Source organism: Sparus aurata, chromosome 11 (assembly GCF_900880675.1).
Source record: "Sparus aurata chromosome 11, fSpaAur1.1, whole genome shotgun sequence".
Lineage (NCBI taxonomy): Eukaryota > Metazoa > Chordata > Actinopteri > Spariformes > Sparidae > Sparus > Sparus aurata.
In genome coordinates this window covers 23,121,467-23,142,750 of record NC_044197.1, presented here as the reverse complement: position 1 = coordinate 23,142,750, position 21,284 = coordinate 23,121,467, and the positions used below count along the sequence as shown (strand labels likewise).

The 21,284-nt window shown below is 40.2% G+C and overlaps 1 protein-coding gene across 2 annotated transcripts; it reads left to right on the top strand.

Moving 5' to 3' along the window:
• Positions 1–946: 946 nt before the first annotated feature.
• Positions 947–19,701, top strand: gtpbp3 (GTP binding protein 3, mitochondrial). Of its 2 annotated transcripts, none has more exons than XM_030432167.1 (11): positions 947–1,289; positions 1,743–2,011; positions 2,673–2,759; positions 3,582–3,664; positions 4,617–4,736; positions 9,993–10,065; positions 11,414–11,557; positions 13,709–13,874; positions 16,463–16,593; positions 16,952–17,126; positions 17,458–19,701. In XM_030432167.1, the coding sequence occupies exons 1-11, from the start codon at positions 1,228–1,230 to the stop codon at positions 17,687–17,689; spliced, it is 1,542 nt and encodes a 513-aa protein (XP_030288027.1). In that variant the 5' UTR covers positions 947–1,227; the 3' UTR covers positions 17,690–19,701. The 2 variants fall into 2 exon arrangements, with proteins under 2 accessions (XP_030288027.1, XP_030288026.1); XM_030432166.1 differs by having other exon boundaries at positions 1,740–2,011.
• Positions 19,702–21,284: the final 1,583 nt, after the last annotated feature.

Sequence of the window (21,284 nt, the reverse complement as noted above, 5' to 3'; positions counted from 1 at the left end):
AAGAACTATAACGACCACACTACCAACAATGTTTAGTATGACACAAACACTCATTCTGTGACACACACACTTAAACAATGACTGAACATTAACATGAGGAGTGTCTGGAACTGTTGAACTGTTGTTAAACTGAGAGGTGTTTTCTTATATTAGCTTTACCTTCACTGATATATGTGAAATGGGAAAATGTCAAAAACACCTTTGTGTGTTTATTAAAACAAGTCAAACTAAATGTTTATTAAAATAGACACTATGCTGTATTCAAATTGACAGTTTTGTCTTTGAAGAAGCAAATTTTTCTGTCATTTCGTGTCCCACGTTGTTTGATCTAAATGTATCTGTCTATTATTTGTCACTTTCTATTTTGCAGCCACCATCTCTTTTGCCCTGGAGTGAGTAACTTTCCAGGATCTGTCTCACGGTTTTCCGAGACTATCTATGATCTACTTAGCTTTGAAAGTGCCACTCATTTTTGTTTTCTCAAATCAGTTTTCAATCGTAACAACAGCCTAGCCCCAGCCTCTTTCAAGATATATCCAAAGACAAGACAATAAAAGTAGGGAACACAGTTGATAAACTTAAAAATAAAATTGGACATCTGATGTAGGTTGTTTATTGTTGTCTATTGTGTTATGTGTAATTTATCGATTTCAGTATCTATTGTGTCCGTGCAGCACTTCAGCTTCATACTCTATACTGCATTTTAAAAATTAAAATAGAGAACAATATCACTGAAATGTGGGCCTACAGTATATTTAACATTAACATATATTTAATCAAATAAACAAAAAGAAAACAGCGGTAGCTACGGTAGCTACACGGACCGAATTCACCGGCGCACAGTGGGCGGGACTTACTGCAGATTGACAGGTCCTGAACAAATAGGACTTCAGAACCCGGCGCTGTTGTGAAAGGCGCAGACCAATCACGGTCGACAGAGGGAGCAACAGAACCATCGTGGTGAATGTAAACGTTAGCGGCAGGACTCTGTTACGGAAGCTCCGATAGAAAACCTCCACGGTTATGAGTGATAAACGGAATATTTATCAGCTGGCGTTTCATTCACAGGTTACTCTGACATTAGCTGACAGTACAATGAGGGAAACGTGAGGATTTTGTCAAGGACAGAGCATGTTCTGCCATGTCAGTATGTAAAATCCTCCACACGTGAAACAGCTCGTACGTGAGACGTTTACGTACGTAACGTTAGTATTTGTTTATAATATCATGCTGTCATCCATCTATCGTGGGGTGTGGAGAGCTGCTGCTGCTCACACACTTAGGACAAGGTTTGTAAGCCATTTCAACCTGTTTCTGGCCACGAAACTGCCCTCCTGTTTATGACTGATCGTAAAAATAAAGATAAGCTTCCCCCCCCCCCCCCTTACTAATGAGTGCATTCAATATATGGAATATGTTTTACTTTTAATTGTATCATTTATCTGCTGTTTTTACCTTTCAACCTCTCAGTTTTTCTTTTTTTTTTTTGCTTTAGCTCTCCCCTTTTTGTTCTTCTTCAACTCCATTTACTTACTTAACTAACAGTACTAACAGTGTTATTATTTATGTATTTATTTATTTATTTATTTACTTACTTATTTTTGACAATGACAATTTGTAATTACCCTCCAGAATATACAGGTTTGTCTCTACATAATACAATGTACAGCATGCATATGTAACAACATATTAGATTATTATGGACTTGGTTACAGTGTGTCTTATCTTTTAATTTCCAGCAGAGGACCTCCACCCTGCAGATTCCTGTCCACCTGCGATGGACCCCCAGTTGGGTTGGCTGACGCTGAGACTATCTTTGCCTTATCCTCTGGCCATGGCAGGTGTGGAGTGGCAGTGATACGAGCCAGTGGTCCAGCCTCAGCTACAGCTCTGAAGTGTATGGCTGGTCTCACATGCGGCCTGCCTGCTCCACGCACTGCCCTGTTACGTAGCATCACAGACCCCCAAACCAGGGAAGTGCTGGACCGCGGACTTGTCCTCTGGTTCCCAGGTTGGTTGTGGATGTACAGTACTCCTTTGTTTTACACAACATTGGCTGCTTCCCTTCTACTGCTAAGGGTCTATCAACTAAAGACCTGGTCCAGTAAAATCTTTCACCTGTATGAGCACTTCTGTCTGTCTTGTCATCAGTTAGGTATCTCTTGGTGTTAAGTAAAGATATACCAGCTTGGTCCCAACTCTCTTAAAATTATTTTCTCCTGCTGTCATTTGTATTCACTAACCTGCCAGCTAGAGCTGCACTGTTCCTACATCATCACAGTATTGAGTTCTATCAGTATCATCCACTTGTTTGGAAAAGATAAAACATTTCTGGAACTTTGCATAAAAACAGCGTTACAGCATTGTCCTAAATAACTGAAAAAGCAATCAAAAAATAGATCAAATAGCTCCATACAGCTCAGCTGGCATAATCCAAGTCTCCGGAAGCCCCCCGAGTTTTAAAGCAGGCCCCAATTTACTTCAGTTGTTTAGGAGAATGCTTCAACGCTGTCTTTCTGTGAAGCTCCAGAAATGATTTATGGACTACGAAATTTCCCCTGACTTGTAAAGCCCATTGAGGCAATGTGATTGCAATTTTGGGCTATATGAATACAAACTGACTAAAGGATATTCAGACCATGTTGTTGTCTCTCATGTTTTCTCGTCATCAGCTCCTCACAGTTTCACGGGAGAGGACAGCGTGGAGTTCCACATCCACGGCGGTTCTGCAGTCATTACTGCTGTCTTACAGGCTCTAGGTACCATACAATGTTATACAACTTCATTAAAAGCAGTGCAAATATACAGGGTCACATATTGCACCATCGCTTTGCAGGGCTTTTTATGGAATGTGTGTCTTGGTAAGCTGTGAGCCTTCATGAGAATTCTAATCTCAGTAAGTGGACGAGTCATGGAGCTGTCCGTCACCGAAACTTAAAAGGGAAAACTGATGCATGCATTTATATTTCTAAGATACTTAATATTATGTGCCTTGGCAAGCGTGGCAATCCATCTGTGACTGACAAGCTATAATTTACTGCAGTTCACCCACTGGCCTAACAGAGGGCAGTGTTGCATAAATCAGAAATGTTAATGAAAGCTTGTGGCCAGTTAATGCAAAATGAGCACAGATCAGGAAATGTTAGATAATGAAACCAGTACAGTGCTGCACGGGGCGTTGCTGTACACTTCTTATTTATTTTCAAGTTAAAGATAGTGACAATGTAAGATGATACCCAGTCAGTAGAATATTTACCCCCAGTGAACGGATCATGACCTCCATGATGAATGGTTTTATGCCTGCTGCTGTCTCTTCCTGATGAGACTTGAAAAATGGTTGTGAAAACAACAGAAGTGTCACCTCTTTAACCTGCACAGTTGTGCCTGTTTACCTTTCAAATGAACCTCGAGTGACACATTGACCCTGTGTTCGATCCTCCTCTGCCTATTTGTGTGCGTGTGTGTGTGTGTGTGTGTGTGTGTGTGTGTGTGTGTGTGTGTGTGTGTGTGTGTGTGTGCATGCCCACCTCGTGCCTCATGTGTTTCTTCATGTTTTTTATGTTATTGTGTGTGTTTCTCAGGTAGCGTGCCTGGCATGAGGCCTGCTGAAGCTGGAGAGTTCACGCGGAGAGCCTTTCAAGCAGGGAAACTGGGTTTAACAGAGGTAGGTCAAGAAGCGCAAGTAAAAATGCGCTGAGACAGATCTGAGCAGTGATTTCAAGTCAATGAAATGTCCACAGTGAAAATGTCCCCTTTTACATATTTTGCCCTTTCAAAACATATTTTACTGGGTTGTCAAACATTTAAGCATGAATAAAGCTATTGAGCTTCTGTAGATTGGGATTTTTCTCAAAAAGTTAGCATGTGTGCAGCCTTAAAGGGGCTCTATGTAACAATTTGTAGCAATTTACATGTATTAGTCATTTATTTATTTGCCGTATGTGAGCAGGTTGTAATGTGACGTGAAAAATGAGACCTAACCCGTCTTTCTGTTTGTTGTCTATAAAAGCCTGTGGACGATTTGTTAAGGTTCTTTCATGCTGTTGAACTGTGGATTTCTTTGCAAAAGTTTGTGTTGAATTGCACATGCACATTCTCGAGTGCCTCATCTCAGCACCTCTCGCCGCTCTGCTAACAGAGAGCAGTAGCTAACTTTATCTTAGAACTGCCTCTTTAATAATTAATAAGGGGCTGCTCCTTACAGTATATTATGATTCAGATTGAGACTGGGCTGTGTTCAATAAACTGAGTAGGGTATATCAACAAGCAAGGCAAATTAGTTTTTATGATTAAACAAAATATCTCCTGGAAATAAAAAACAAAATGTCTCTTAATGTCCCATCATGAACGTGAAAGAGGTTCCTTTGCTAAAAGATAACTTATCCTAGGTGATAATGAGAATATATATACTTTAGACAACTTACCCGTATACTGTACATCTGACAAACAGTAACACATGCTTATAAAACCATATAACTCATCATTATCATACACATCAGAAGGGGGATTTGAGTCATACAGTAAGAATTTAAACATTAGAGCAAGAAATTGAAAAACAAGTGTAGATATTACAATAAAAGAATATACGGTAGTCATGATTATAATGCTCCTTGAAGGTGGAGGGACTCGGAGATCTGATCCATGCTGAGACGGAGGCTCAGAGGAGGCAGGCTCTCAGGCAGATGTCAGGAGAGCTGGGACGCCTTTACCAGGACTGGAGCCACAGGCTGAAACGGGTAAGTGGAGCAGTGGTGCAGATACTCGTGGTGTAGACCGAGGTTTCAAGCATAATCATGCAAAACAAATTTTACATTTCCATTTTTCCATTTTATGTGGAAGAAACATGAAAGACAGACAGTCGATGGAGCTTCTGTGTAAAGTGAAACCAATGAGGAAGTGACTTAAATCTAAATCTTTTTCTGATGGCCAGCAGGGGGCGACTTCATTGTTCTGATTTCTGACTTCTCACTTGATTTATTTACTCAGTCAACAGTTTCCCAATGAGTTTATGGTCTTAATTGCTAGTTTCAAGTCTTCTTCAGTACAGATTGATGTGTATTTGTAAATTACGCTCTCATTTAGAGTGAAATAGATGATAAAGCAGGATATACTTAAGACTGTAGCTGCCTGCATGATATCCTCCCCAGTTCTAACATCATAATGCCGCCTTGTAAAAAGCTTGAATTCATGCTTCGCCAGATGACAAGCAAACAACTTTTAAAATACTTGTTCCCTGAATGGAGTTCAGATTGATAATAGCTATGCTGTGCCGAGATTTCCAAAACTACCAGGTAGTCTTACCCATTATCTCACTTCCCTCCACGGCAGCTCCTTATATTTGTCCTGTCTCGGTACAATTGGATGTGTTATCGTACAGCTCTAGGTGTCTGCAAACAGCCACAATTATTGTCCTCCATTGTTGTTGTTCATGAACGTCTGGACATCAGCGACGTGAACATCATGACGTCAACGCAAACAGGCTTTTGCGACACAGCGTCACGTGAAAATTTCGCTTGAGTTCAGTATTTTCAACTCTCTTGAATGCTCGTTTGATGCAAACATTTGCACCGCCTGGAACCTGAATTTGCATCTAATCAAAGAGCCTGATGTATTAATTATTCTATTCATTGCAAAAATTCTCAACACGAGACAACATGGAGTCATCAAGCAGTGACGCTGATTTTGTGCTGCTCTCACCACTTAAAAATTAAAACAATGTGCCCATCATTGCTGATAAAAAAAGGACAAGTCAAGAGCATGGAGAGTTTCACCTGCTGATTAAGGAGCTGCGGAATTACAATAATCGCTCTGGATCAAGATTATACGTTTCTATTTCACAGACACTTGGTGAAATCAGACTTGCTTTGCTTTGGTTTCCCCATGTTGGCCAGGGTGGTTCAGGTGCTGGTGCGGAGCCAGTGCCTACTCTGGAACCAGTTCTTTGCTTTTGGACAACAAAAGAACTGGTTCTCGGTCAGTAAGGCTGGTTCCAGAGCAGCACCAACACTATGCTGCTCTAGAACAAAGGACCACTTACATCAGGGTTGGCTGTGGTGTTATCATGACCATGGACCAACTGAAACCGCCTATGATCGCCATTTTCAATAACCATAGCGAGGCTGAGTGTTCTGATGTATCCATGGGAGAATAAACAAAAGATTTGTAACTCTTTTCGCTTGATCTCAACCACCTGTGGACCTCATAGTGACTGAAACCCAGCAAGATCTTGTCTTTGTAGTGACATGTTAATGGGGGCCATTAGAAATTCCTCCTCCAAGAGCCCTGATTCAAAACATTTGGGACGCTGTGTAAAAAATAAATGATCATTTGATGAGTCTTTTTGTGACATATATACTCAACTGAAAACAGCATAAAGACCATAAATTGAATGTTTAATATCATCAACTTCATTGATATTTCAAACAAGTTAGGACACGGGCAGCAAAAGACTGGGAAAGTCATGAAATGTTCAAGAAAACCTGCTTGGATCACTCCACACGTCATCAGATCACCTGGCAACACAAACAACAGCAGCAAGGAGAGATGGGGACACCTAATGCTGAGGTGGAGGGGTTATCACACAGGTGATGTATCATGATTGGGTATGAAAGGGGCGGCCTCGAGAAGGCTCAGTCGGTCACAAACAGACGTTCACCCCACTTTGTGAAACACATGATTGTATAGAGGATTGTGGTACATGGACTCAGGAGTAAACACATTTTGTTTGCAAATGATTTGCATCATGTTTTTATTGATGTTTTACACAACAGCCCAATTTGTGGAGTCGGGCGTGTATCTCATTCTGGGTTAACTTGACAGCAGAAACAAGCTGAACTCCTGGATTTCTCCCCAGAGAGTCCATATTCATGTCTGACATTTCCCAGAAAACAGTGTTGTGGAAAGAACCTGTCTGTTCCGTGCTGTAGGTCAGGCCTCAGTGGTTTCACACCCAACAATGTTTTTCTCTCTTTTTGTTTTTTTTGTGTGTCTGTACAGCTGCTTTGGCAACACACACCGTAGATGGATTAATTTATGGGACGATTAGGCTTCCTGTTTTCATATCGCTGTTGTACGTGCAGTACATGTGGTTTTTTTTCAATAGCCAGTATCAAAATACTAAGCGGTATGGCACATGTAGATATTTATCTTTCATTAGAGCCAGCACTGGAAAATAAGGGGAAAACCCTCATGGAGTGCAGGTATATCAATTGATGATACTGATGCATAAAGTGTTTATAAACATCAAAAATATTATACGGGAAAATATTATTTTGTGTGAATATTCAACTAACCTAACAATTTAAAGTACTTAGGATTGTTATATAATTGATCATATATTTAATGATGTCATGGTAATGAGTAAAGCTGAAAATAATTTATTTCCTTAGGTGTTTCTTTTATATATACAGTAATAACATGTTATTCACAGAAGTACTGATAAACAAAAGTTTTAAATTTCTTAATATGTAAATACAGTTCATATGCTGTAATTAGTTTTATGAAATGACTGAAGTGTTGGCACAACATTTCCTCTGGTCCGCCCTGTGACTCTGTTTGGAAAATATTTGTGAATACAATCAAGTGGTCTGTGTAATGCAGCCCTTCTCTGGCTCCAGAACTGAGTCAGTGCTGCTCAGAGACGTCGCTAAGCTGTTAAATTGGACTTTCCTGAGGAAAACCACTAGAAGGCATTCAAGGGCACGTCGCTATTTTTGATTTTTGACTTTCTTAATAGAAGTTGTTTTAAAATAGCACCTTGTGTTCTATAATGTGCTGTTGTTCCATCGTCACTCCAGTGGAGTTGATGTTTGTTTTCCAACACAGTACATCTGGCTTTGTATTGTATTGGATGGAATTTTAGATAAATCATACAAAGCAACACAGCTGTATGTCTGTCACTTAAGACAGGCACACAATAAAGACATTGATATATGATCTGGGGCAGTATTGTTTTTCTTATCTACACGGTATCCTGTACTGCATACTGCAGTTCAGATAGTCAGGCTTGAAGTTGAGATACATTTAGAGAGGAGGAAGAATGAAATGTATTCTCTGTACTGAATTGCTGATTTGCAAGATTTTTGTGTGTGTGGCTTTTTTGCTTTAATTGGATGGCTGACAGTCGGACACTGACAGGAAATGAGGAGAGAGAGAGGGGGAGAGAGAGATGAGATGACATGATGACAGTTATATGATATGCACTTTGACTGTTTGTCAGGACAGAACATTTTGTAAAATTATTATCACTCAGTGGAAGTGTTGCACAGTTGTTACTTACAGTCATGGCGGAGTGGAGGAAACAGTCCAAAGGATGGCTTCATTTCATGAAGAAAGATGACAGCAGTGCTAGTTGTATTGTTTGTAAAATTATTTTTCAAATCAAGGTGGAAACACACCCGCAATGTGAGGAAACACAAACACTATACAACATGGACTTAAATTCTAGAAATGCAGGGCAAATATCCTATGTTATGATAACATTCACGCCATACACACCGTTTATAAGGAATCGATAAACAATCGGACTGATTAGCCGAATTGATAAAGACATTGGTCTCAATAAATCGGTATAAATTTCCATCCCTACACACTCATTTGTCATGCTCCGTTTTAAACTGTCCAAAAACATCAGAAACTAAAGTTAAATAAAATAAAAATAACAATAAGGAAATTTGCAAGGTTGTTCCAGTTGCAGACGTCTTAAAATTGTGTAACCGTTCTGCATTCAGGTCACATGTAAAAGACACCTGACTTGCAGTGCACTCTTTACATGGTTGACTTCCAGATAAGTGTATTACTTATTATAATCCCTGTTCTTAATTCTTTTTTACATCTAATCCTGAAAGATTTTTCATCTCACATCTGGTTGAGGCAGTTCAGAGCAGCAGGTCACTGACCGCAGATGAACACTTGAACTTACTGGTTGCAAGCCAACCCGTGAGCCATCCTGTGAACTGTTTTGAAGAATACTGACCAATGATCTGACGAGCCGGTCCAGGTGATCTCCCCTGAGAAAGTGCTTGTCGGCAGCTTTTTTAGCAGGTTTCCCAGAATCCGTTTTCTAATGAGCCATTATTCTGGACTCGTACTTCTGGGAATCCAAGTAATCAGAAGTATACCATCTGTATGATGTGAGGGGTCAAACCGTCATTTTACACCCAAACAATGCCTTTTTTTTTTAACCGTTGGCTTCCTACTTTTGTGAATGGATTAAAGTATGGGAATCTGACGCTTCCTGTTTTTGTGCAGCTATATTACTATTGTGTTTATGTTCCGCAGTGTCAATCAAGATACTGATCAGTGTTATGGTGAAAATACTGTGCTGATGTTTTCTAGTTCAAATGTATCTGAAGTATGTGACATAAAGTGGCTAAATTAATTTAGTTTACTGCACCTGATTTAACATATGTTCTTGGAGGAAACTATTTGAATTTTAAAGGATAGTGTCAAATTTTTGTATACTGATTTTTATACAAAGCAACTCAAAGCCTAAAATGTTGTCTTGTCTGTTGAGATGATCACAACAGGAACAGAAAATATGACACAATTAACCAATTACACAACAGAAAATGTATCTTAGGCAATTTTCTCAATTATCACAATTGTGGAAGCCAGCGGTTCTAAGCAAAAGGGGCACTAAAGAAATGGCAATCTCCCAAGAGATTTGTAAATCTAGGTTCGCCATGTAGTAGGTGTGAATTTTAACTAACCTCACGATGAGAGTGACGTCGCAACGTAACAACTTTACAACTTTGTTCTCCAGCAATGCCGAATAATCAACAATCAGCACAGACTGCAGTCTCTTGATTCTGCTCTGATATAAGAAATGTTACTGAAAATATTCTAAAGTTCGAAAAATGTCTAAGTATGTTGTGACTACTGGCTGCTTTCACCTTTTCAACATGTATAGATTTTTTGAGACCCCCGACTATGATGTTTTCAGGTCTAAGGCCGCACTGATTCTCTCCTCTCTTGTTTTGTGTTTTGCACAGTGTCTGGCTCATGTCGAGGCCTTCATAGACTTCAGTGAGGATGAGCTCATCGAGGATGGGGTCTTAAACCAAGGTACGAATACACTTTGTCCTCGGTGCTGAAGAAAAATAAGAGAACAGTCATCCCATGGGCTTTCAGAGGGAGGTGATTGGGGGGTCAGAGGGCTCTGTTTCTCTCGGAGGAGAGAGGAGTCCGGCTGCCTTTCCTGTTTGGATCTTCAACTGGCCATCGTGTGCTTTTGCTGCTCTGCGGGGAGAAGCCATAGACATCAAACTGCTCAAAAGTCAATTTCCTTTAGGAAGTGTGGAAAGAAGGCCAGGGGGGACAGTAGAGGCATTCGTCTTACCTTCAAAGCCGACATGCCATGTCGCTCACAGGAATAGTGCTGTCAGCAGCAACGTACTGTCCAACTGTTCTCTCTGTGTCCAGGTTTCCCATGCTGACTGTGTGTGTGTGTGTGTGTGTGTGTGTGTGTGTGTGTGTGTGTGTGTGTGTGTGTGTGTGTGTGTGTGTGTGTGTGTGTGTGTGCGTGTGTGTGTGTGTGCGTGTGTGTGTGTGTGTGTGTGTGTGTGTGTGTGTTCTCTATGGTAGGTAGACGTCGTAAATTGATGCAGGCCCCCCTTTCAATTTCTTAAAAAAATTAAAAGAACACATTTTAAGTAATATTATGGTAAAAGTCCTTAAAATAAGCTTTTCTATTCTTGTTTTTTTTTTTTTTAAATGACTCTGAAAAGGTGTCCCCTCTTGGATGTTGGAGAAATGTAGTGCCCTGTTAGCAATATTGACGTGTGTGTGTGTGTGTGTGTGTGTGTGTGTGTGTGTGTGTGTGTGTGTGTGTGTGAGTGTGTGCGTGTGTGTGTCGCCTGCTGTCTGGCACTGACAGAGCTCTTCAGAAGCCTCAGATGTTGTGATGTTTCGACACAACAAAGCCTGGGAAGTAGTGTTTGTTTTGGTGGCACGGAATGTGGGCTCAGGCCTCAAAGTGGCAGTAATAATAGACTTGTTTCCAAAAATAGAAAACCTGGCATAAATACTTTCCATTGCCACCTGCACACTTACAGTATGTTGTATGCTATATCTAAAGTTTCAGTTTTATATGAAGTCAGCCCAGGTTGGATGAATTGATGTGCTACACTCAATCAATAATATCAAGAGATTTACATTTGCCAAAGTTTAGAAAAATGGCGTGCTGTTGGTGCATTGTATTATAAATTTCCTCTTTAGTCGCACGCGGAAAGAGACATGTCCATGACCCATTTCTCAAACAGACGAAGGGTGTCAGACACCGGAGGACAGGCCTTTTCTCTTCAAAGCACAGAAATTCCTTTTACAAGGCCATGAAAGTGAAGTTGAACTCAAAACCTTTGTCACGTCCTGTCCCCTTTTCTGTCTCTATCCCCCCACCCTCCAACACACACAGTGGACAGATCGGTGTGTGATCTGCAAGCAGAGATGGAGCGACACCTGAAGGATGAGAGGAGGGGTGAGCGGCTGCGCAGCGGAGTCCAGGTGGTCATTGCAGGAGCAACCAATGCAGGGAAAAGTAGCCTCCTGAACACACTCTGTAAGAGAACCAAGTAAACCAGTGCACACACACACACACACACACACACACAAATCGTGAGATTAAGATTTGAATATGACGTCCTAGCTTCTCAATACCTTACTGTTGAATCATACTGCTGTCAGCCATGGTTTGGGAGGGGAAGATGGCAACATCTGTCAGACTGTTAGCAGCATGGACTCACAAAATGCAGTGAAATGTGTGTTATTCATTAAAATGCAAAAACTGTCCTCCATCCACAGAAAGTCAGAGAAATATATGGAGGATTTTGTGATTTGTGAAGACAAATCTAGAGTCAAGCAGCTGTCTGACTTTGAAAGCACACGTAGTGACCTTCATCTCCTCCATCCAGGGTTCACTTTAAGATAGTGAGGAAAAAAAGTGTTGTTATATTTAGAGCCCGACTCATACTCCATTGTTTCAGGATGTTGTTGAAATAAAGGAGTCAAAAATTCCGATATTGATATATAATGGAGTGCACTGAAACATTTTCTCCATTATAAACTGTTAAAAAGATAAGGTTTCATCATCACTGTGACGTGACGAGTGTCAGCTTCCACTCAAGGATAAACTGATAACCTTTTGAAGCTCAAAGGTCAAGGACACTGTGACCTTAAATCTTGTGAGGAAAATATTTCAAGAATGCATTCTGGGACTTGTGTCAAATTTAGCACAAACTTCCACTTGGACTCGAGGGTGAACGGATTTTTTAGGTCAAAGGTCACTGCAACATGTTGTGAGGTTGCAGTGACCTTGTACCATATTGTAGCTTCTGAGGAGCTTTACCTTCTTTAAAGTGGAGGCATATAACCGCCACGGGACAGTTCCAGATTAATGATGATTTAATAGCTTCCGATTTTCATTCAGGTGTCCTCTAAACAACACTGGAGTCACAGTCTATAGTAAATTGCAACTGATATCTATAAACAGCACCTGAAACAAACGTTTTAGCATTTTACTTCTCATTCTAAATTTTCCGTCAGTTGTGTAATAGGTTTGTTGTCAGCCTAATGAAACGCTGGTTGTTTATGGTCAAGGTTGTATGTTTGTTCAGGATATTGTTTCCTTTAATCATTTAGAATCACTTTAAGTAAACTACACAGAGAGGAGGCTTGGCAGGGTCTCCTCACAGCTTCCTATCAGAATAATAGGTGATATATCAAACTTGAGATTAGATCCTGTTATCATTTCCTGGTCTGATTAGTCTTCCCTGTGGCCCGGGCTCACACCCAGTCAGCACAGACAGGTAATAACGAGCTGGCATCATTACTTGACGTGGGGTTACATGGGGATGGTCAGACTGCCAAGGTCCAGCGTGTAGACTGAAGAAAAGAAAACTGAAAATATCTTCTATTGTGTTTGGACTGTGCAGACTTTCCTATTGTAGTAGTGAGTGAGTGAGTAGAGTGCAACTGATGTATCACAGAAAACCAAAAAAATCAGGTAATATGCATGTGCTTTTTCTGTTTTGAAACCAGCTTTAAGAAATATAATTATTATAATTATAAGGAATAAACCATTGATATCAGTACCCAATAGCTACTGAGCTGATCTGTAATATTGTAATTAGTGATATTTTTCTTGTTGTCAGCAATTCACATGAAATGAGCAAAACCGAACAAAAAACTGGTGTGTGAGGAAGTTTGTTCCTCTGTGCCACAGATCTCCACTGCTGTTCAATCCATCCATTAGGGGTCAGCGGTCTGGCCAAACAATCAATTTAATAGCAATCACAATCCACTATTTTTAAAAGGTGGATCTCACACACACACACACACACACACACACACACACACACACACACACACATATACGTACAGCTTTTGTTTGCAACCTCCTGTTTATTTGAAATATTGTCTACAATTGATACAGAACTGCAACTTCAATTACATAAACCATTAGATGTGTATCAATCCGTGGCTGAAAAAAGTTCCCAACCCTTACACTCTTTAATGTTCTGGTAATGTTTGCTAAAAGCTATAGTGTCGAGCTGTTTTAAGAAATCATGGCAGGCAGGCGGGCAGGCAGACGGATGTATGAATTAAGACGTAGACACGCACACAGACACATGTCATGTCAGAGGACAGAGAAATACACAAGTGAAGAGAAAAAAATGTATGATATTGTCATCCTTGTGATTTTTATATCCAGGCCAGAGACCTGCGGCCATCGTCTCTCCCATTGCTGGCACCACCAGGGATGTAGTAGAGACGGCGCTGGACATCGGTGGATTCCCGGTCCTCTTGAGCGACACGGCCGGCCTCAGAGAGAGCCCCGACCTGGTGGAGAGAGAGGGGGTCCGCAGAGCTCGGGAAAGGTAAGGCAGGAAGTCCATTTTATATGAAATACTAAAAAATAATGTACCTCAGTTTTCCTGATTTTAACGTTTTAACGAGACAGACCACAAATCTTGAGAAATGAACGCTGCTATATGGAAGGTTTGGCTTCGTCTACAGGATTGCAGTGCACGTGTCGTGGTACATGCTGCTTCAGCAACTGTTCCCATGTACATGCACATGCGTAGAAGACAGGGGACTGAAGGAACAAAGAAGGGAAGAAATAAGTCATTGCTTTTCCCCTCTGCAACATGTTATATTTTTGTGATGTCTGTGTAACCTCCAGAGTTTATATTATTGCTGAGCCAGTTATAAATACATGGGATAAACACTCTCAGGAGGTTGCATAATGAAGAGCCCCCTTTCCCCGTCGTAGAGTATTTACTATTAAAACATTCCTCATGTGTGGCGTTGAGAATGGACATATGTGGCCATTCACTGAGGGCTGCTTCCACTGTTTACGGCAGAGAAGAATAGCAGCACATTGTCATCACCGCTTTATCATATACAAACAGGCAGACAGACGGCCAGAAGAACGGACACACAGGCACATACAGACTATATTAATCAACTTTATATGTGCAGACATGCAGAGTGACATGTCTGATCACGTGTTTGGTGTTTGGTGAGTGCAGGAGAAAAGGATTAGCGTGACAATACACACATTCATTAATAAGTGATTTATAGGTGAATGTCAACTTCAGTATTTGCATGATTGTAGCAAAAAAAAATATACAGTAAATACAAGTAATGCTATATATAAACTTAAGTGTTTAACCAATACATTGTGTAGCTGACATGCTTACAGTTAATTGAAACTTCAGAATCTACATTATTTGAGGCAAACATTCAGAATAAATTGTGACCATTTACATGCCAGCAAAGACAAATGGTTTCCCCAAGTACTTCTGTTCTTGGCAGGGGGATGAAGCCCCTGACACAGCAATTAAGTGTTAAATTACTGTGTGTGTATCGAGAACAATACAAATGAAATATGTGAAGTGGCAGGAGATTTAAGGGGATTTACTGCTATTTTCTCATACGTCCTCATTGAATATACATATTTATAGCATCATGACTATGTCAGGATGTTTGCTGACTTAAAATCTGACATTAAACATCAAGTGAAAATCCAGATGAAGATGTGACTGCAAAGAACCTTCTCCAGTGCAAATATACCCTGTAATTCTCATATTATTTGTTTAAGTTATTTGGGCGACCTGGTGGCTCTGTAGGAAGGGTGGGCAGTTTTGTTCAGTAGGGAACTTTCTGCACAGGGAGCAGGTCAGAGGCTCGTGACCTGGGTCACTGCAGGAAGGATGCGGTAAGTACAAGCATCCGCTGCTGCTGCTGCTGCTGCTGTGGGGCCGAGATGCAGGAGAGCTCTAGAGCTGCGGCAATTAGTTGATCAATTCGTCAATCAAAAGATAATTTTGACTATTGTGATATTCTATAAATTGTTGATGTCATTTTTTTGTCAAACATTTGCTTCCTAAATGTAAGGATTTGCAGCTTTTCTTTCTCATTTATGATAACCAAAGCATCTTTAGGTTTCAGACTGTTGGTTGGACTAAAGAGGCAATTTAAAAAACGTCACTCTGAGCTCAGGGAAATTTTGATGAGCTTTTTTTAAAAAACAAAAATAAAATTTGTAGACGAACAGTAAACAAACAAACAAAAAAAGATTCATTTGATAATGAAAATAAATGTTAGTTGCTGCCCTAGAGTGCACATTTAGAGTATTTAAAGCTGATACGTTTGACACGTATCTAAAAAAAAGTGTCACTGCTATTATTCACAGTATTTGTGGGGAATACCATAATGTTTTCTGAAACAAAACAACAGAGACCTCAGGCCTTTCCTCTAAGATGATGAAAAACACATTACAGTATTTCTCAGGACTCTTCCACTTGAGCTTGGTATTACAGTCATGCCTGATATGGAATTTTTTATAACAGATACTGATAACCGATAATTACCTGCTTCTAATGGGTGATACAGATAAGATAACCTGTAGTTTTACATTTTTCCTAACTTGTTGGCGTGCAGGGTGTTATATCGGGCCGATAAATTATTGGCATCCCTAATTACAGTATAGCAAAAAATGATTAGGTTGAAAATTTGCCCAAGTCAGCGGAAAATCTTGCTGACATGTTTTCCATGTCTCCAGTCCTGCCAGCAGGCTAATGTGAATGGCAATGCAGTCAATAGTTTTTGGATATATTAAAACCTAAATACACTAAAAACATTATTAATGAAGATACTGTTTAATGGCCAAGAAGGTAGAAGCATTTATTTTACCTATGACTGGTGGAAGAGTTCAGAAAACTCACTCTACCATACTGCAGCCTTTTGAACATGACTGATGTGTCAGAATATAACAATAATACAAAATTAATATAACTAGTCTAATATCATCAGTACACTACCTCCTGTGCCGAGACTGGTGCTTGCTCCATCTCAAAAGTGTAAATTCACGAGTTTAAACATATAAATAATTTTGACAAAATGCAGTTGTGATCATATACATCGTTTTATTTGAGCTGTGTCTACTTTCTTTTTTCTCCAGAGTGGAGCAGGCAGATTTGACTCTGGTGGTTGTGGACTGTGCTCATCTCCCCACAGAGGCACAGCAGGCTGCAGCCTTCCTCCAGGGACACCTCAGGAGCGTCCTGCCCACACAGGAGCAGCCAGAGACAGGTAGAGACATAACATAACATCTTCTGCTCCCGCTTCAGCTGGACTGTCGGTGGTGCTCGCAGCTGTAATGTGAAAGCACTTCAGGCACAATAAAGTAAATAAGCAAATTAATAATTACACTAACATATTCCTTCACATTAATATGCTTAGTTGTTTGCGTTACAGCCCGAGAAGGCTCCATCCTGCATTATTAAGCTTGGGAGTAATTCAAGTGCTATTTAATCTATGGGAGAAATCAAGCAGACATCTAGAGTGAACAGGCTGGAAAGAAGGTGAAGTGTAATCAAATAGAAATCTCCACCATTACTATTGATCAACTTTTGTCTCCCTTCCTCTCTTGCCACGGTACTTCCTGCAGACAGGTGTCTCCTGGTGCTGAATAAAACGGACCTGTTGCCTCAGGAGCAGAGGCAGAAGCTGGCCAGAGAGTTGGGACGGGTCTCTGGACTCCCTCCTGTTTCTCTGATCTCTTGCCACACTGATGAAGGACTGCAGGACTTCCTCACAGTGCTGCACAGCAGTGTCAAGACTCTGTGAGTTGTTGTAATTTATGACGTTTTGTTTGTAGCCAAAGCTAAGACATGACATGTTGTTGTATCAGAAAGATTGATATCTTCTGTGTGACCTGTGAATCATTCATACAGAATTTAGGTCAGCATTTCACGAATCCAATTTGAATTCCAACTTAAGATTTTAAATGAATTAAACAAAAAGGCAGTGTTTTTGCTGCATTTTTTTCTAAGTCTGATTTGCACTCGTGCGTTTGCCCTTTTTGATTTTGTTTTCACCATTTCTCAACCAAAAATACAAAATAATGACTGTTTGATTGCTCTGGTTCATTTTGTTCTCTAACTTCCTCTCTAGGTGTGGCGACCCTCTGTCTGGTGCCCCCACCCTGACCCAGGCCCGCCACAGGGCCCACCTGCAGCAGTGTTTTACAGCCCTGGCACAATACCAGCGGTACCGCGACATCGACCTGGCTCTGGCAGCCGAGGGTGTCCGGTTGGCTCTCACCAGCCTGGGCAGGATCACTGGTCGGGTCGGGGCAGAGGAGATCCTGGATATCATCTTCAAAGACTTTTGCATTGGGAAATAGTTGGATGAGTAGCAGCAAAAACATAAAATACATGTTATATCAGCCTGCCCAGGGAGGAAGGCCATGTTCTTGTTGGTCCCAAAGTATCCGTTAAGCCACAGCCTCGGCATTGCGCCAGGCTTCGAGGCACAGCAGGAGTGAAAAGAATGACATTCATGTTATTGGCTGCAGGATCACTTTGCTCCCAAGACACAGAAATGTTTTCTGTTGATGCTTTTTAGCAGACTGAAATAGTTTTAGCGTGATGACAGGTGCCGCAGAGGCCCCATATGCTGGACAAGTATTTGGAAATTGTTGAGTTGCAATTTAAAAATATTGTTTGAAAGCCTTTGATAGGTGAAGATTGGGCTCTTGGGTCACGACATAACAGCCAAGATCATTTAAAATATAGCCAGCTGCAGACCTCTGCAAGGTCAGGGACTCAGAGTTTGGATGTTTATTTGTACTGCAGGACAATGAAAAATATTTTTTTGGGGAGGTGGGTGGATCATTTCAGCTGTACCCTTTTGTTTGTGTCCTTCCACATATTCCACACAGTTATGCCACATATTTACACATTAACACCTGAAACTATTTGCCATTACTCAAAAAGGTTGTTGAGAAATGTTGTTGTATTATTTATTGTGTTACAAGTCATGTGTCTTTATGTGCCTGCTTATGTGCATTAGATACAGGCTTTTATTTAGCAGAGCAGGTAATGATTATTTTTCATAGTATACTCAAAAGTGTGAAAGGATTTTCTTAATATCAGTGTATAAGAACATTGCCTTTCTGATGTAATTGTAATATATATTTATTATTTTTTTGTTGTAATCACAATTTTTGCAACAACATTATATTTGGGCTGATTCCTCTTTCCTGTTTCTATCACATTTAAAAACAGAGTAATACATCAGATATTTATTTAACCACCAAACTAAATGAATATGATCCTTGTCACATGGAATTTTTGATGTGGAATAAATTGGATGGTGTGTGTTTTTGTAACAAATCAAATTCATCCTATGAATCAAACAGACCACAGAACACACTTTAGGAGTATTTAGAAACGCGGCATTAACATGATATCATCTAGTGATGGTTATGAAACATATGTTAGTGTTAGTCTCCTAATTAAACATCCAATAGGGCAATATTATCTGGCCTCTGTTAAACCAAAATCCCAAATTTCACTCTTGTTGTAAACCAGTTTTTGTCTCAGATCATGAAGGATCTGTCTGGTTTAGCAGCTAAATGCATCACCACCACTTATTCACCAGTTGGTCACTAACTTTATCTTACTGGTGCCGTGCAGGTGCCACAGAGAGAAATCAAGAAGCATAGAAAGCAAACCAAACAGTAAAGTTGTCGTCCATAAAACCAAAACAATGAGCTGAAAGGTGATAAAATGCTTCATAGAGCTTCAGAGTCTGTAATATATCTCAATACCTGTTTGTTTTCAGGGCATTAAGCACCTGAATGCTTGATTAAATTTGCTGTCACGGTGTCAGACATACCCGATTATCCACCCGACATGTTCATAATACCCTCAACACATTAAAGTTTTTTCCCCTAATATGAAATATAACCTGTTCTGACAAAGATTGAGTCAGTGAGGTCTAATATTTACTACACCATTGCTGTCGCCAGGCTTTATTTTTAGCCCAGCTCCTGCCATAAAGCACAACATAACAGACATACAGTACGTAAAGAGGGACAGAGTGACCCTCTCTGCTCTGTGGGAAAGGGAGGCGATGCTCCCTGTGCCTTTTGTTCCCCTGTCAATCTGGCCTCGATCAAATATTTATGTTTCCTTGTTGAACTCCTCACCCTTCTTCCCCAGTTGGTTTCTTCTCTCCCAGTCTCTGACGACATTCGCCCCGCTGTACACCATCATAACTGTCCGTCTGTCTTTCAGCCTTTTTGTCTCTCCCCGCTCCGTCTTTACCACCTGACCTTTCCTTTTTCCGTGCTGCTCCGTCAGCCTTTTTGTCCTCTTTCATGTTCTCCCCTAATAAATTACAGCATGGGGGACGTACAAGCTAAAAGTGGGACTAAAATCTGTCATACAAATTAGAGGCAGTACATTTTGGAGGCTTGTTTGTCTTTGAAGTTGTGCCTGTGTATGACTTCCTTTGGATGTTTACTTTTTTTTTTTGTTACCTCACTTGGAACCAAAACATGTTTTGACTCAAGTCAATGACTTTGGACCAGACTGAAATATCTCAACAGTATTATACAGATATCCCTGACATTTTGTACAGTCATTTTCCCCAGAGGATGAATCCTATATCCTAAATATGACAATTCCTCCAGGTCAACCAGTAGGTCAAACTTCCACTGATCTAGATAATCTCTCTAAATCTAATTGATGGGTTGGCATCAGATGTTCTACAGAATTCATGTTTTTTTTTAGAGGATGTATTCAGTTAGATGCCTTTGTGATTGTAAATAAAATATCAATACAAATGCAAAGGATGCCATCAAAATATATTACTGATATGCATACACTCCTCTTTGGCGTCCCTTCATTTTGAACAATACTTCAGAACTTGTGACACCCATCAGCCTCAGCTGCACTTTGTGTTGTGTGCTATTTAGCAAAGGATGGCATGCTAACATGCTCATTTTGATCCGATAACATACAATTATATACATTCAGCCTCCTTAACATAAGCATGTTTGTATTGTCATTGTCATCATGTTAGCATTATGATGTTAGCATTTAATTTAAAGATGCCTTACAGAGCTGCAAGCAGGGCTGTTAAATCCTGGTTCAAGTTAACAAGAGGAGCCAAATGTTCTCAATTATCATCTGTTGTCTTATCGCAAGCAGCTGAAATATAAATTTGTCAAATTAGGGAACTCAATAATTGCTTTGGGGTTTTTTTTACATAAAGCTGCTTAAAGTGACTCTGATATTTTGTTGATGTTGGAGGCCTCTTGGACAAACATGGTAATGGTTCACTGTCAAAACCACAAAATATGATGTAAAAAATGAGGTTGACTAAAGAAAAATCTCCTCCTGCTTCTTTTTAACTGACTAATGTCCTACTCGGTGTAACTTGGCTTGTGAAAACGTGAAAACAGGCTCTTCCAGTCTGCACACAAGGCTATTTTATAACCAGTTAAAAACACCTCATAATATCTTTAAATCTGTAGAAATCTGATCGGACAATAAGTAATCCAGATTACGGTCGTGACCAGATATTCTATGACAGATTTCAATGCTCGACCGTTGTCAGTGCTTATTCACACAGATACATTCAGGTCCATGAAAGTATTAACGTTATATGAACTACAGTAAAAGAGTGTCCATGAGATGAAAGATGAATGATAAGATAGGTCAGCAATAATTGGGTTGTGTGGATTATTGTTAGACAGTTTATCAGACAAACTCAGTCATAGAAATTGTGATTACAAGTCATTTTTATTTGACCTTTCAATAAAACAGCAGTAGGGTAAATCAGGGAGTCACCAAAGCATTTTGATTCATCCTCTGGGCACCATGAATATCTGTACCAAAATGTGTGGCACTACAGTAGTGTTCAAAACCCTAAAAATCCCAAATGTCAAACTCATGGTAGCAAGAGAGAGGAGAGGAAAATATGAACTG